Source organism: Camelus bactrianus, chromosome 9 (genome assembly GCF_048773025.1).
Source record: "Camelus bactrianus isolate YW-2024 breed Bactrian camel chromosome 9, ASM4877302v1, whole genome shotgun sequence".
Lineage (NCBI taxonomy): Eukaryota > Metazoa > Chordata > Mammalia > Artiodactyla > Camelidae > Camelus > Camelus bactrianus.
The window spans coordinates 58,480,594-58,496,127 of NC_133547.1; the positions used below are offsets into that span (position 1 = coordinate 58,480,594).

The window sequence follows — 15,534 nt, forward strand, 5'->3', positions numbered from 1 at the left end:
CAAGTAAATGGATTGTTTCATCGTGGGGCAAGAACTAAAGAAAGAAACCCGAGCCGATCCCTCTTTTTTCTTCCCAACATCTAAGGGAGTTCATATAGCAAACCCCGAATGCAGACTTCTAGAGCCTAGACTAGTTCAGTGCGTGTTTATATTCTTTAAGTTTCCTTATTCCACAGGTGACAGTGCCCCGCCACCTCTGTAAGAATCCCATCTGCCTGTCTTTCATCACCAGGGTCCGGGGGTGGATTCAGGGGGTGCCGGGGGAATAGTCTTTAATGTTTACATTAATGACTTATATTTAGGTCTGTGGCTGCTTCTTCTTTTTTAAAACTTTACAGAGCTTTAATTATGTCACTTTTTTAAGCTTTTTTTAAAAAATGGACTTCCTAATTACAGGACCTCGTGCATACTAGGCATGAGCTCTACCATTGAGCTATTACCCTCCCGCCTGTGGCTTCGTCTTGACCTCAGAGCCATAGGCCCTGAAATTTCATTCTCTTTCCAACTGCAGTGTTTCATCACGTGCCTACCTTCTCCCTTAACTTCAACTGTCAAGAAACTTGTTCTTGGGAACATCCACTTGTTCAGCTTGTTTGACTTCATCCTGCATGGAGTCAGCTAACCTCCTCCTTTACTGTAAGTGTGCTACTTCCCCGAGAGTCTGTATTTAATGTTGTAAAACCATTCAAATCTCTCTGGTCAAAATCCTTGTTTAATCTTTTAAAAAGTTATTTTCTGGGTGAGGAGTACAGATTCCTGTAAAGCTAAACTATTTCTGGGACTCTCTTATTGAGGAAGTTTATAAAACCACAGGTGACTAAGTTGCACCTGACTTAAGCTTAGCTACCGTTAGAGCTTTCACTTAAGCACAAAAAAGAGAAAATATTAATTTTCTGATTGGTGAGAAACTAGTCATGGGCTTTGTGTGCTTCTAGTGTAACTTTTAGTCTCTTATTCTGTCATACATGAGAAACCGAAGAGAATCTACTGCATGTGTTAGAAAAATCTAGTTGAGGCATTCACGAGGATCAGCAGAAAGGTATAGAAAGCATTGACATTCACTAAGAAAAAATGCTGGCAGGCTGTTTTTTATGGCAGGTTAGTTCTTTTGCTTTTTTGTGTTTTTCAAGTTTTGTGTAATAAAATATCTATTACTTTTGCGGTTAAAAAAAGAAAAATAAATGGTGACTACAGAAAATCTTCAAGAGCTTTAAACTAAGCTGATATGAAGCTCTAGAGGTGAATAGGTAACTCTGAGAATTTAATTAACAGAAATTTACTGTTACAATATTGACTGTAATTATTTATTGTAACAAATATCTACTGAGTCCTACTATAATTTTGGCACTGTTATGAGCTGTTGAGGACACAAATATGAATAAGACAGCATCTCCATGAGGAGCATAAAGTCATTATGAGTTTAAAAAGTAATATTTTAACTAAAGACTACCTACAAAATTAGGATTGATATAAACCAGTGATAAGAATTAGTAAGAAAAGTAGAAAATATTACATAGGTGTGAATTTGTCTCCTCTAAGAGAATTATCTATTTAAATTTTAAAATGTTCTTCTAGTAATTATAAAATACAAATTTATTGTTAAAAATTTTAGACATACTTAAAAGTACCCAGAAGGAAAACTTAGAAATTCATAATCCTACTACCCAGAGATAACTATAATAATTTAGTATATATAACTCTAGACCATTTCCTATACATAGACTTTTTTTCTTTTTAAATCAACTTTGTTTTGGTATAATTTACATATGATAAAAGGCATTCATTTATTTAAAAAAAATTTTTTACTTCTTATGCCAGCTTTAAAAAGGCACTCATTTAAAATGTACAGACTATACTTCAATAAAAAATATATATTAAAAACGTATACTTCAATGCATTTAACAAATGTATGCACTTGTGTAATAAGCACCGTGATCATCAAGGTATTACCCTAAAAAGTTCCCCTGTGCCCCTTTCCAGTCAGCCTACCTCAGGCTCACTCTTGGCTCCAGGTGACCACTGATCTGCCTTCTGTGTCTACAGACTAATTTGCCTTTTTTAGAATTTCATATGTGTGGAAACACATGGGATGCATTCTTTTGTGTCTGGCTTAATTTGCTCAGCAAAATGTTTTCTGAGATTCATCCACATTACTGTGCGTATCAGTAAGTTGCTCTTTTTTCTTGTAAATAGTATTTAGCTGAATGAACATACTAACGTGTTTATTCATTCACCTGATGGACATTTGCGTTGTCTTCCAATTTGAGGCTATGATTCATAAAGCTGCTATGAACACATGTGTATAAGTCTTGGAATGGACATATGTTTTCATTTACCTTAACTAGGAGTGGAAGTTCTGGGTCATGTAGCAAGTGTATGTTTAACTTTACAAGAAACTGCCAAACTGTTCTCCAGCATGGCTGTACCACTTCACATCCCACCAGCGGTGTGTGAGAGCTCTGACTGTTTCCCATCCTCACCCAGCCTTGGTTTTTCCCTTAGACATTTTTTTTCAAATTGAAGTAGAGTCCTTAGACTTTATAACTTTAGTCATCCTGGTGGGTGTTCAGTACTCTCTCACTGTGGTTTTACCTCGCATTTCCTGATGACTAATGATGCTGAGTATCTTTTCTAGTGCTTATAATTCACCTTTATAACTGAAAGTGGAATGATAGTATACAAACTGGTAGATACCTGAACACAATGGAAGCAGTGGGCAAATTCTCAGGCTCTCCTGTCCTCATGGTTGGTGTATCTAGCTTAGCAGGGAAGGGCTTCTCTTGCTAACAATTTTAGGCAGCCTGCGAACTCTTTTTAGGTGGGCGTTATTTACAGCAGCTGATTCATTTGAGGACCTAGGCCTAAGATCTTTGACTTCATTCCCTTCTCTTTTCCTAATCCCAACAGACCAATAATCTTCACCCTTAATTTTTATCATCTACTTTCTCCAACCACTTCTGCTAGTTCTCAGATGCTGCTGAAGGAAGACGCAGAATCATATGAACCGAGCACACATCAGGTGCACATAATCATCCCTGACCATTTCCCTCCCTAACTCCGAGGGCACATCCCACATTGTAATTCCAGCCTTTTCCCTCTCCTCAAGCTCTTCCTTTTGACCCAAAGCATATTCAATATATAGCGGTTTATTAAATTTACTCCTTAAAGATCTTTTTCTCAGTTAGAGATACTTTTAATTTATTGTACTTTGGGGCAATATTTCTTCATCATTATTTGCTGTTCACAATCATGACAATATTTAATGGAAAAAATAAAACATCTATCATTCTGCCATCCATAAAAAATCATATTGTTAATTTGCCATATTTCTTTCTAGGGTTTCTTCTTTGTATACAGCTTTGAAATTAAAATTTAACAATCATTTGTTATTATTTGGCCCAAAGCATTATGGTTATTTATCGCACTGGCAGGCAGGTCTTTCCCCAGAATGCTAAAGATCCACAGAGAAGAAACAACAGGCCAGTCTGTTACTCACCAAGAAGGGCTGACGCCAGAATTGTCATGCCAGAGCCGAAGGCTGTGTAATTCCCCTAGAGAAGACGGAGTGCCCAGGAGGAAGACATCCAGTCCCCCTCGTTCAAAGACTGCCTTCTGGGAGTCACAGAGGTGATGGGGCTTGCTCCGTCCCTCTGATCCATAAAGGGTGATAACCACCTGAAATGTGGCAAGGAAAGATAAAATACAGGAAGTTATAACAGGATTCTTTGCATTTATCCCCAAGGAGACACATGAAGACAGAAAAAACGGCACTGAGATGAAGTCTTGGGATCTTAACCAAGCGGTGAGGGCTCTTCAGATGTACAGTTTAGAACTAGGAAAGATCACTCTCTGGGATCCTCATAAAGGGACGACAGGACACCGGGATGCCACCAAGTCAGAGTGCATCTTGCGTGCCAGAAGGCACCAAGCAATGAATGAAGAACACTGATTTCAGTTACCTTAGCTGTGGTAGCAGCCCTTCTTCGATAGCCCGTGGAGACCTCAATGAGGTAGTGAAACAGAGAGCTGGGGTCATTATCAGCCAGGACAGTGACCTTCACCTGCAGGAAAAGGCAGAACCGAGAAAACTGGCAGGTCTTCAAGCAGTACAGACCCCTGCCCCCTCCAGCTAGAAACAGGATGACGCACCGCGGCAGCTTTGGCGACTCTGCAGTGAGCAAGGGTGAGGTGTGGGCAGAAGATAAACAGGTAAGTGTGGAAAGCGGGCAGTGGGGACTGAGAATCCAGGGTTTATGTCTCTAAAATGAAATATTCACAGAATCATTTAGTCCGGTGTTGGGCCTCTAAATCTTTCCACCTACTTCCACTCCTAACCGCTGGAAGGGTTACCAGATTACATACAGGAAAATCAGTTAAACTTGCATTTCAGATAATGAATAATTTGGGGGCATGCTTATACTAAAAATGCATTCACTGTTTATTTGAAATTCAAATTTAACTGGTATTCTGTATTTTTATTTCCTAAAACTGGTAACTCTACATGCACAGCAATAAAGAAATGGACATTTTGTGTATTCCAGAATTTCCACTTGTATAAGAATAAGAAAGATATAGAGAAGAAAATAGAAAAAAGCTGTTAAAGAATTTTTGTTTCAAAAAAAAAATTCCTTCCAGATTTCTTATATATTGCAGTCACATTAAAATTATAACTTCACTTACAAATAACATTCATAGCCAATGTGTAAAGTGAGATAAACTTGCATTTGATTATAGTTTAGTGCTCTAGGTGGTTTCTTTTGGGTTATTCCAGACCTAAATGAATCATATGAGGGTTCCGTCTCAGCTAAAAGAAAAAAATGGAGATAAAGACTTAAGTTCCTGCACCTTGGGCCTTGAGACAGTAGATACGAAGCAAAACAAGAGAAGTTCCACTTGAATTTTTACACTTCTAGTACGATGCTACCTGCCTCTTTTGATGGAGTTTTTTTTTTTTTTTTTCATCTTGTTCAACATACTCAAGACAAAGTGGCAAAGCTTTTAGAATGAAAGTGTCATCACCTTCTGCATGTCTGTTTGGTCCTTTCTCCAAGCCCACACGAATGTGAACATATAGAATCCTAAAAGGCTGGCCAGCAGTGACACCCCGACTGGGTTCCTGGTCACTCGAAGGAAAAGCTCAACCGTGTCTTCGATGTTCACTGTCCGAGGCACAATGAAGAATTCGCTGCCAAAGTAGGACAGGTGGTTACAGAGACACTGTGTCCTCAAAAGTGTGCTCTGTGGCCCGACCTGGAAGGAGAATCAAGACACTGATTCTAACTGACAGGAGTGCTAAGGAAGGGACACATAAAACATAAACACGGCAATTTACAGATGGAAAAGAAGGATTGATCATGTATCCTCAGCTGCTGCTAGTGTAAACCGGGACAACCAATGTGCACAGCAATTTGGCAACATCTAGTAAAACTGAGGAGGCACAAACTCCTTGAATCCTGCAATTCCAGTCTGAATGTAGACCCTGGGGGGACTTTGCACATGTGCACAAGGAAATGTGAAACAGGATGTCTCTGTCAGCACTGTTGGTAACTGTGAAAAATCAGAACAACCTATATGTCCAGTAACAACAGACCACACAAACAAGCAAGTACGTAAGTAGAGGCAAACTGATGGACTACTATGCAGCAGGTAAAATGAATGCATTGGCGCTAGACAGAGCGACCTGGATAGCAAAGCAAGTTAAAGAAGGATATAACAGTGCCATTTACACAGAGACTAGAAGTGTGCAAATTGCCACTCATGGATCCATGCTTGTCAGTCTCCCTCACTGAAGAGTAAGCTCATGGGGACACTGTCTTGTCCATCACTAGTTCCTAGATGTGGGCCTGGCATGTAGAAGATGCTCAATACATAATTTGCTGAAAAAACGAATACACATACCAGATTCCAAACAGTGGCCCTTTGGTGAGAGGGAGCAAATGAGATTGGCAAGGGGTATGTGGAGGGCTGTGAGTACTCCCCAGTGTTTTATTGTTTTTAAAAATCTGAGCTAAATTGAGCAAAACACAAACTTTTTAATAAAACTGACTGGTGCATTTAATGTTTATATTATATCATTCCCTATAACTGTCCATATGTTATAACATTTCTTCATTAAAAAAGATCTTTTAAAATGTCACTAAGTAAATGAATGGAAGGTACGAATTCCATGTTTGAGTTTGCAGATGAAAAGCCTAAAATATGGTCATTATGACTGACTTCTTTCCACAAGGTTAAGCTCTGGCTGCCCAGTCAGTATTCAGCCCTTGGAGGAATTCTCATCCTGAACTCTGAGCTCTCTTCCCTTCCTGGAGTCCAAGCACGACAAAGGCTTCGAGGAGGCAGGAAATGTCCTGATGCCTTTTGCAATCAGTGGGTCACTGCTAGAGAGGAGAAAAGCTCCCCAGTCTTGCCACTTTGCCACGCCGTGGGGTTTCCCGGCCGAGCAGCACTGCCTTCACCCGGAAGCCAGTCAGGAAGACAGAATCAGGCCCTGCCCGGATTTACTGCAACAGAATCTGCATTCACAAGCTCCCAGTTTGAGGGTTTGCATGAATGATGCAGAAGCCTTCCAGGGCACCCTCTTTCCTTCTGTTCTCAATCTGGATGACACTTTCTCAAGTCTTTTAAAAACAGCCTCATGATTTCCAGACCCTTATGGTACATTCTTTGTGCAAACTAACCAGGACTTAAATCAGGCAGGATCTCACAGGATCACTAATGTAACAATGAATAGCACCCTTTTTAAGGGGTCAGACCCCTGGAACCAGGCAGTAATTACAATAGTGACTGTCTGTCCCCACCTGGCCTGGAATGTACATGAAGCTGCTAGCTTATTTTTAAGGACAAAAGTTCTCTTTTGTTTAGCAGGAGGTTTGTCACAATTTACCTGCCACATATTTAATAGTTGTGGAATTTAACAGCTTCCGTGCACTGTTTTTCTTATTTTATGTAGTATTGTCAGATTCTCCCTGGACTAACGTTTGGGAAAGAAATGACAAACTTAAAGCACAAACCTGCTCCTAAGAGACTCTCTCTCCAGGCCTGTGACACACACACACACACACACCCTCCCTCTCCCAGGCTGACAGAGTTCCCTTCTGATGACTTTCCTTTCTGGGCCGCCCCGAACTAGAGGATGGAGGCACTGGGTTGAAGGGCAGCTGAGGTAGGAGAGGGGAAGGGGCACAGCTTCTGACCTGGCACCCGCTGCTCCTCCACGTGTCGCTGTGGCTGTCCCAGTAGTAACACTGGGTGACAGCAGTACCCACCCAGAACAGGGTGGGTGTCCGCTGAGCACCCGCCTTGCTTTTATTCACCACAGCTGTCACATAGTAGGTGCCGACCCCAAACTGCAGGCTCTCCGGAGTCAGCACCCACGTGTACGCCTCGTCTGAGAAAAAACAAGAGTGCTTAGCGGCATTGCAAATGGGACAACAATACCACAAGAACTTTTCTTCAGAAAGGTCTTCTATTATTATCATTGTTTTATTTTACAAACAGGGAAATGATAAGCTTGGAGTCACAAGTGGTTTTGAAGAAAATAACCAATGATACAATCTGGGGCTCTGGATTACTCCTGTTCCAGTTAAAAAAAAAAATCACGTGCTTTTGATAGAGACTTAGGTCTAATGGATTAGAATGTATTATGAGTTTTAGAAAATGAAATAGTCATATGCCAAAATGAGTAGCTAGAAGACGTAGGTAACAAAGGAAACCTAAGGGCAATGGATGAAAGGGCAGGAACAGAGTGGTTCCTGGGCCAGAGCCCTGGTCTACACCTAATCAGTCTAGTCATCTCATCTTTCAAACACCAAGTCTGGACCCAAGGATCTCTAAGATCCCTTCCAGCTCCAAATGACATGGTACTATGGCCAAGATCCGTAAGAATGGAGTGCATGTTCTGAACCAGGAAAGAGCCTGTGGGTAGCAGACAGAACTTGTAGCTGGCAGCCCAGCAGTGAGAGCTGTTGTCTCAGCTGCTTTGTTTAAGAGGAAGAACCACTTGAAAAGATGTGAGAGCTAGAAAAATCTCCTTCAATACAGGAAGACTGTCGTGAAGGGACAGTCTTTATCCATTTCGACTATTTTTCCAACATTTTTTTAATGCAAAAGGGGAGTGCTTTATTAAGACTTTTCAGTACTGCATTTAACATTTGTAATCAGAGAATATATTTGTGGGTCAAAAGTAAATGTAGGCACTATTGATATGTCTCAGAAATTCTTAATTTTTCTAGATCACAATGTAGTCATTCTGATCTTGTCCCAAGACTTACTGAGATTAGAAATAAAGTTGAAATATATAATATATATTGCATATAATATTTAACTATGATATATAAAGTTGGAAATATACACAACCTATTGTGCTAGAACTATTCTGCAGGGAGTCTCGACATTACGAAAAATTTCAACCACACAGAAAGTTGAGAGAATTTTACAGTGAACGCCCATATTGTCACTCACCAGATTCTACAACTAACATTTTACTAAATTTGCTTTATCACATACATATCCTTCTATCCATTCCACAATCCATCTTATTAAAAACTGCATTTCATGGTCACATAGATCTATACACGTGATAAGCTTACATAGGACTAAATACACACACACACGAGTGCTTGCAAAACTGGTGAAATCTGAATAAGATCAATGCATTGTGTCAATGTCACTTCGCAGCTGTGACCCTGCACTATAGTTATGCAAGATGTTACCACTGGGGAAACTGGGTGAAGGGTATGTGAGATCTGTTCTACTTCCTACAACTGCAAGTGAATCAACAATTATCTCAAAATAAAAAGTTAAAAGAAGAGGCAAACACACACTTCTAGGTGTCTGACATCCGGGTGGGGTTTACCTTTCTGCGACACCTTATTCTTTGGCAAGGTGATGTTCAGGTGGAAGGACATGTGGTTAGGCTGGTACTGGAAGCCCAGGTAGAGTGTCATTAAGAGGGGACTTTCAGGCGCTACGTGCACTATCAGGGATTTCTCCAGGGAAGTGACGTTTACCATGATAATAAAATGGTCTGTGCTCACGTTGAGGTTGGTGGGATGGGTTTCCATGCTCTCATTTCTCCAGAGCGTGATCTAGAATAAGAGACAGTTCATCAGTCTTCAATTGTAAGATGGCCCATCCATTGCTGCCTTTCAGTCATCTTTTCAGTAATAATGGAACGGAACTGCCTAGGTCTTCCTCTTTGAATGTCAGTAGGGAACAGAGTGCCAGGGGTTAAGGGAGAGTATACAGTCTAACACCTAAAACACCTAAGGGTAAGGTAGATCTCTTTGTAGGAGTTCCTAAGTAATGACGTGAATAACGAAACAATGGCATGCCCACAAATCCAACATGATTTCCTTCAAGTGTTGCATCCCTTCCATTCTATTCTCCAGGAATCCCTATTCCCTTCTATTTTATTCCCTAATAATCAAGTTATACCTCAAAATCTTCCATTAAATCATGGACTTGGAGCAATTTATGATTAGAGCTTAGTAACACACTTGCGATGCTTCCAACAATCTTCTTGTTATCAAAATCTCTGAAGGGATTGAAAGCTAGTCCTGTTACCTAGAGACAAGAAAACGCTAGTTTTATCAACTATTGAAATATTTATAAACAACACCGTGATAGGTAAGAAGGTGTCAGAGACCATAAAGTAAATGCTGGGATTTTCCCCTTGCTGGTAGCTCAAATGAAATACTTCTCATTACAGCATCATACAAGGAAGAATTAATGAAAGATGAGTCATTTACTTGTGACCCTTAGAATTCTTTTTTTTTTTTTTCACATCTTTCTACTTCATTTTACTAGGAAATAAGAATTCTGCTCCACAGGATAAGGCAACAATCTTACTTCTATTTGTTAGGTACTTGCTGAAAGAAATTTAACATACCCATATCCTTAGGTTGGTATATTGAGTCAATGATTATTCAGATATTTCCAGCTTTGTATAAATTGCAAAGAGTTGAGATCAATTCAAATCATAACCCAGAAACTCAGTTAAATCTATGTCTATTTAATGCTCCCAACCTCTACAGTGGGTCATTTTTAAGAGGCCTCTGTTCCTGCCAGTGTGAAATAGAAATTAATGGAACACAACCTTCTTTCATTTGGTCCAGTCAGCTCACACCTTTATGATGCATTCCTTTTACCCAAATGCCTACAGCCATCAAATCCCATTTTCACGCCGATCAGAATGAACTTCACACTCACTTGGACGTTGACTCCTGGGTGTTTATTGAGGAGCTCCTCCAAGGCAGACACTGACGGAAAGCCTAACCTCACAGGTGCTGGGGAACCAAGGGTGTAAGAGCTCCGAGGTAAAGTTGATATGTTTTGTCTAATGAGGAAAAAGGTAAATGGAAATCAGTTTCTGCGTGTTCTCTAAAGGTCAAAAGCCTAAAACGAAACTCTCCCCCCTCCTTCCTGCTGCTACCTGCTCAGCATCAGAGTAGCAGCGGAAGAGGTCAGAGTCACTGCAGACTCGGAGCACCGGTTCTGCGGTAGAAATGCTTCCTGGATGCTGCCAAGGCTCAGCAAGGACATTTTCAGTATATTTTCCACCTGCATTTAGAAAGAAATACTGTGCGACTTGAGTAACCTCAGTGTACTGCGTTAGTGAGATAATGTTTTGAGAGAGTTGGGAAGGGGACAAGGATCTTGACAGTGATGTAATGAAGGGTGACATTGACTGGAAGGACCCATGGACTAAATCATTGCAGTCTGGCTAATGACTCGTTATCCTTTATATCAAACCAGAGGGTCACCCAAGGAAGTATTTCTTTGCCCCATGATATAAGCTGCCCTCAATCTGCTTATGATAAATGTTTTTTTAAAAATAGCTTTATTGCAATCAAATTCACATATACAATTCACCCACTGACAGTATACAATTCAATGGTTTTTGTTTTTTGTTTGTTTTTAGTATATTCACAGGGTTGTGCAGCTATCACCATGATCGAATTAGAACATTTCATCTTCCCTAAAAAAACCCAGAACCCAGTAGCACTCACCTTCCACTCTCCTGTCCCCACCTCCAGCGCTAGGAAACTACTAATCTACATTCTGTATCAACAGATTTCCTCTTCTGGACATTTCATATAAATGGAATCATAATCACAGTCTTTTCATATCTGGTTCCTTCATTCAGCATAATGTTTTCAAGGTTCATCCACATTGAAGCATGTATCAACACTTCATTCTTTTTTGCTGCTGAACAATATTCCATCATGAGGACCTACCACATTTTATTTATCCACTCATCACATCATGGACATTTGCATTGTTTCCACTTTTTGTCTGTCTGGCTATTTGAATAATGCTGCTATGAACATGAACGTACAAGTTTTTGTGTGGACATATGTGGGTATATACCAAGAAGCAGAATTGCTAGGCCTCATGGTACTTCTATTTTCAGCATTTTAAAGAACTGGCAGACTGTTTTCCGAAGTGACTGTATCATTTTGCAATCCAACAATATATGAGGATTCCAACTTCTCTGCCTCCTTGTCCACACTTGTTATTGTTTGTCTTTTTGGATCTGAAATGGTATCTCACTGGGGTTTGATTTGCATTTCCCTAGTGACTAATGATGTTGAACAACTTTCCAGGTGAATATAATTTACTATATACCAGACACTTTACTGAATTCCTTTCACTGGCTTTCAGCACTAGGTAGAGAGGAAGGCCCCGGAGCAGGCTTCACAGAGTGGTCTCCTCGGTGCGGCCTGCTCAGCTGGATTCTCTCTGGGTCTAGGGAGAGGCTGCGTGATGCCTGGCCTGGTCGAGATTAAAATGTTTCTAAGCAGAGTTGGCCACTGGCACGCACCGTACCTACCTGTTCAATGTCATGCTTGGATCTTCGCTGACTTGCTTCAGCAGCTTTCACTGCATTGCTGAGGGCGTGAAAGAGGCAGACGGTCACGGGCATTCCGGAGTCCAGGCTGCTGCTGTTCTTCAGCAGCTGTTCATTCAGGTAAACAAGGGAATCCATGACGCTGACCTGGAGTTTTAGAAAGCAGACACATACTCTTGAGCCGCTTATGGTCATTTAAAATCTGTGTTCTCATAAGGAGTTCTGTGTTCTTTATGCATTTCAAATGCATTTTTTTTTTACAAGAAGCAATATAACAATTTGGCAGAGAAGGAAAAGATTGTTATATGTTACCCATGGGGAGGATGTGTATTTCAGGTTATTCTAAGGAACTTACATGACCCTTTTTGAGAGGTAAGTAGATCAAGTATCTAATTAACAAAACTAAGCTAAAAAAAGGAATGCTGAGGGAAAGAGCAACCCTGACTGAAATACTGAGTAGACCACCCCATTATATTTAGGGGCTTAAAAGTATTCGAGATAGACTTAAAAGGGAGATCGAGGAGAATTTTTAAATGAAGCAGAAAACACCAGTTCTCCCTTCAGTGGGTTGTTTGCAAGTAAAACAAATCAAATAAGAAGGTAAAGCCAGTTGACAGATATTTACCAAATATCCACTGTTTCTGTTTTGAAATGTTATTTATTTTTGTAGTTATATTTATTAAAAGCCACTTCAAAGTAAAAGATGCAACAAAGTTACAAAGACATGGACACAAAATATTTGCAACATATATAACAAAAAGTTAACATCAATGATAAATAAAGCTCTCTTACAAACAAATAAGAAAATGACAAAAAAAAAAAAAAAACAAACCCACGGGGGAAAAATGAATGAAGGACATACAGAAGCAATTCAGAGGAGGAAAAAAAAAGGCCAATAAATATATAAAATGATGTCCAACTTCCTTAGTGATCAATAAAATGCTTTTCTTTCTTTTCTTGCCTTTGACATTGGCAAAAGCGAGAGTATGAGGAAGTGGTTGCTAGGAATGTAAAATAAAAGGATAATCCTGTCATCTATTGAACACTGAGAAGCCCATCAATTCTATTTCCAGCACTCTATCTCACAGGAATATCTGCATTAAGTACTCAAAGATGTAGGTACATGGATGTTCACGGATATGCTATTTGCAGGAGTAAACATATGAAAAATACCCAAATGGACATTAAGAATAGGGTGTTCATTTCTGTGGCCTGCCATGAAAAGGTATCCATGACACAGTATTAAGTGAAAAAATCAAGGGGCAGAAAAAATTGTATCCTTTAACCCCATTTTTATTAATACAGAACAACAAACTTGTGCACACACAGAAAAATGTCTGGAAGGTTCTGCACAGCAAACTAAGAATAAACTAACAACAGTGATCACATAAGAGGATGGGACTCGCAAGAAGGACCAAGACGCTGAGGGCTTCTGCTTTTTACTTGATATGCTTTTGTGCTGATTTTGGAATAACAAGCATGCATTACTTCTGTACTTAAAAAAGTCCAAATGAACCAACCTAGACTGCATCTCTATGCTTACTGCAGAATATCTGAGAATACAGGAAATGGAAAAAAGAAAGTTAAAAGTCTCAATAATCCTACCACCTTATTTTACTAAAGTATAAGGAGTAGAACGAGGCATGAATAATTATGGAGAAGTAACACTGGCAAGTGTGGTTGCAAGAAGTGAAAATACCGCCAGGGACAGATTTCTGATGCCTGTCTCAAGGATGCCTTTCTCTGTCTACCACAAGAAGAGGATCTACTTTTGTCTCCCATGATTTCTCCAAACAAATGTATCAGAAAGGTAGGAACCTGATAAATAAACAAAAGAAAATAAACACAGCGTATCTGAGAATGTCACTACTGATCAATCTATTCACAATCTTCAGATCTGAAGGTACAAATACACCTGCTAATATTTAAGCTGAGTCTTCACAAAGTAGTTTCATCATGCCGACTTCTGCACGGGGCACAATCTTCAGCAGGAATATTTTCTACTTGATTATTCTTTTTACTTTTTTTCACTTTCCTCTTCCTCGAAACTTTTCCCTCCCAATCACCCTCTGCTTACCTGAGCTGACTCAGAAAATCTTGGGATAAAGGCTGCCAGGTTCTGGAGGACCTCACAAGCTTGCTGTAGTTTGTTGTGAGCTTGCAAACCACGAATTACTTTGCTAAAGTTCCGTGTTATCTCATCTATGGCCTATGGGGAACAAAAGATTTTGTCAAAATTGTTCATATAAAATTATTGCACATTAGTAGTTTGAGACTTCTATTCAGAAATATGTTTATCCTCTCAGGTTTCTCACTCTGCTTATTTCTCTCAATTTAAGAGTTCATGTTCAAGAAGGAAGTACTTGAAATACCACATGGCAGGAGGTGAGAGGTAGAAACCTAGAACAGTGAACATGGCCCCAGAGTTTAAGAGGCTATTGTTTTTTGAATGGGAAGTCCAGCCCTGAGATAATTTCTGTTTACACCAACAACTTGGTTCATTTCCAAAGAACAGCCCACTTATAGCTTAATTCATTAAATCTTTATTAATGCTTCCTGTGTGCTACTAGGCTTAGGAGATAGAGCCGTTAAAGTCAGTTACGGCCCTGCCCTCATGGACCATACAATCGAACAGGATTATTCCTGATTCCCAGGTTGTAGGAGGTTGCATCATTCACAGGGTGATCACAGAATTGATGACCACCCGATTTTGGTTTTATACTTTGGGACTGAAGTATAAATAGCAGGAATGAAAATATAAGTGAGACACAGTTGCCATCCAACTGGATGTCTGCCAATGGAGGGCAGGTCGTATTTAATGCCATTCCAGCTCTAGCCTGGAAAGTCACTGAGAATGACTTGTCTCCATAGAAGTTTTGCACATTTTTGGTGAGATGTACTCCTAGGTACTTGGCTATTATATCTTCTTTTTTTAATCTAATCTTCTGAGTGATCTGTAAAAACACTATTAGCTTTAGGATACTGACCTGGTATTCAGCCATCTTGCTAAATTCTCTTAATATTTCTAGTCATTTATCTGTAGACTTTTTTTTTTTTTTTTTTTGGATAGTCTACACTTCTCTCTTTGTTTAAGGAAAACAAAACACTCTTTGTTTAAACTACTGTTGGTCAGCTTCTCTCTGGGAGAACACAATGCTAACAGAGACAATAGTGCACACTAGTTTCCATTACCACTGAAAGCAGACCCAGAGTAAACACGGTTATTCTTCAGCAGGGAAACGTTAGCTTGTATGTAGGTAAGGCTGGTGTTAAAAAAACTGGGGAGAAGCAGGATGATTTTTTTTCATCAGTGTTGTCACAATGACTTTTTTTTTTCTTTTTAAGTTTGTGGGGAAAATGGAAGGACAAAAGGAGAGATGAGATGGTGAGTAGGAGGAGTCTTCAGAAGGGTTTGCTGCTGCTGAAAAAGTGGGGCAGGCGAACAAAACTTTTTCTTCATCCAAAGCACTAAATATAATATCAGTAAGTAATAACAATAAGACATTAAATCCTGAAATGGGTATAAAATATATGTGGAATTGTGCAGTAGTTTCATGGGCTCATTTTGTTTTTGCTTTTAATTGGGATACAAGCTTGTCTCTTAGGGGAGGAAAGCATTTCCGTTCTTCCCTTCTAGGGACTTCAGCTCGTCTAATAATTAAATTAATTAACAGGAGAAA

General features: G+C 39.7%; 1 protein-coding gene across 1 annotated transcript in view; it reads right to left on the reverse strand.

Annotated features, from left to right (window-relative positions):
- PKD1L3 (polycystin 1 like 3, transient receptor potential channel interacting) overlaps nucleotides 1–14,856 on the reverse strand; it is a 55,754-nt gene extending 40,898 nt beyond the window's left edge. Inside the window, exons 1-11 of the mRNA XM_074371199.1 lie at nucleotides 14,842–14,856; nucleotides 13,932–14,063; nucleotides 11,837–12,001; nucleotides 10,436–10,563; nucleotides 10,213–10,339; nucleotides 9,439–9,567; nucleotides 8,858–9,089; nucleotides 7,197–7,390; nucleotides 5,020–5,250; nucleotides 3,960–4,061; nucleotides 3,497–3,675 (exon numbers count right to left, since the gene is read on the reverse strand). Coding sequence (XP_074227300.1) covers nucleotides 3,497–3,675; nucleotides 3,960–4,061; nucleotides 5,020–5,250; nucleotides 7,197–7,390; nucleotides 8,858–9,089; nucleotides 9,439–9,567; nucleotides 10,213–10,339; nucleotides 10,436–10,563; nucleotides 11,837–12,001; nucleotides 13,932–14,063; nucleotides 14,842–14,856 — 1,634 coding nt within the window. The remainder of the gene's footprint in view (nucleotides 1–3,496; nucleotides 3,676–3,959; nucleotides 4,062–5,019; nucleotides 5,251–7,196; nucleotides 7,391–8,857; nucleotides 9,090–9,438; nucleotides 9,568–10,212; nucleotides 10,340–10,435; nucleotides 10,564–11,836; nucleotides 12,002–13,931; nucleotides 14,064–14,841) is intronic.
- Between the last annotated feature and the right edge of the window lie 678 nt (nucleotides 14,857–15,534).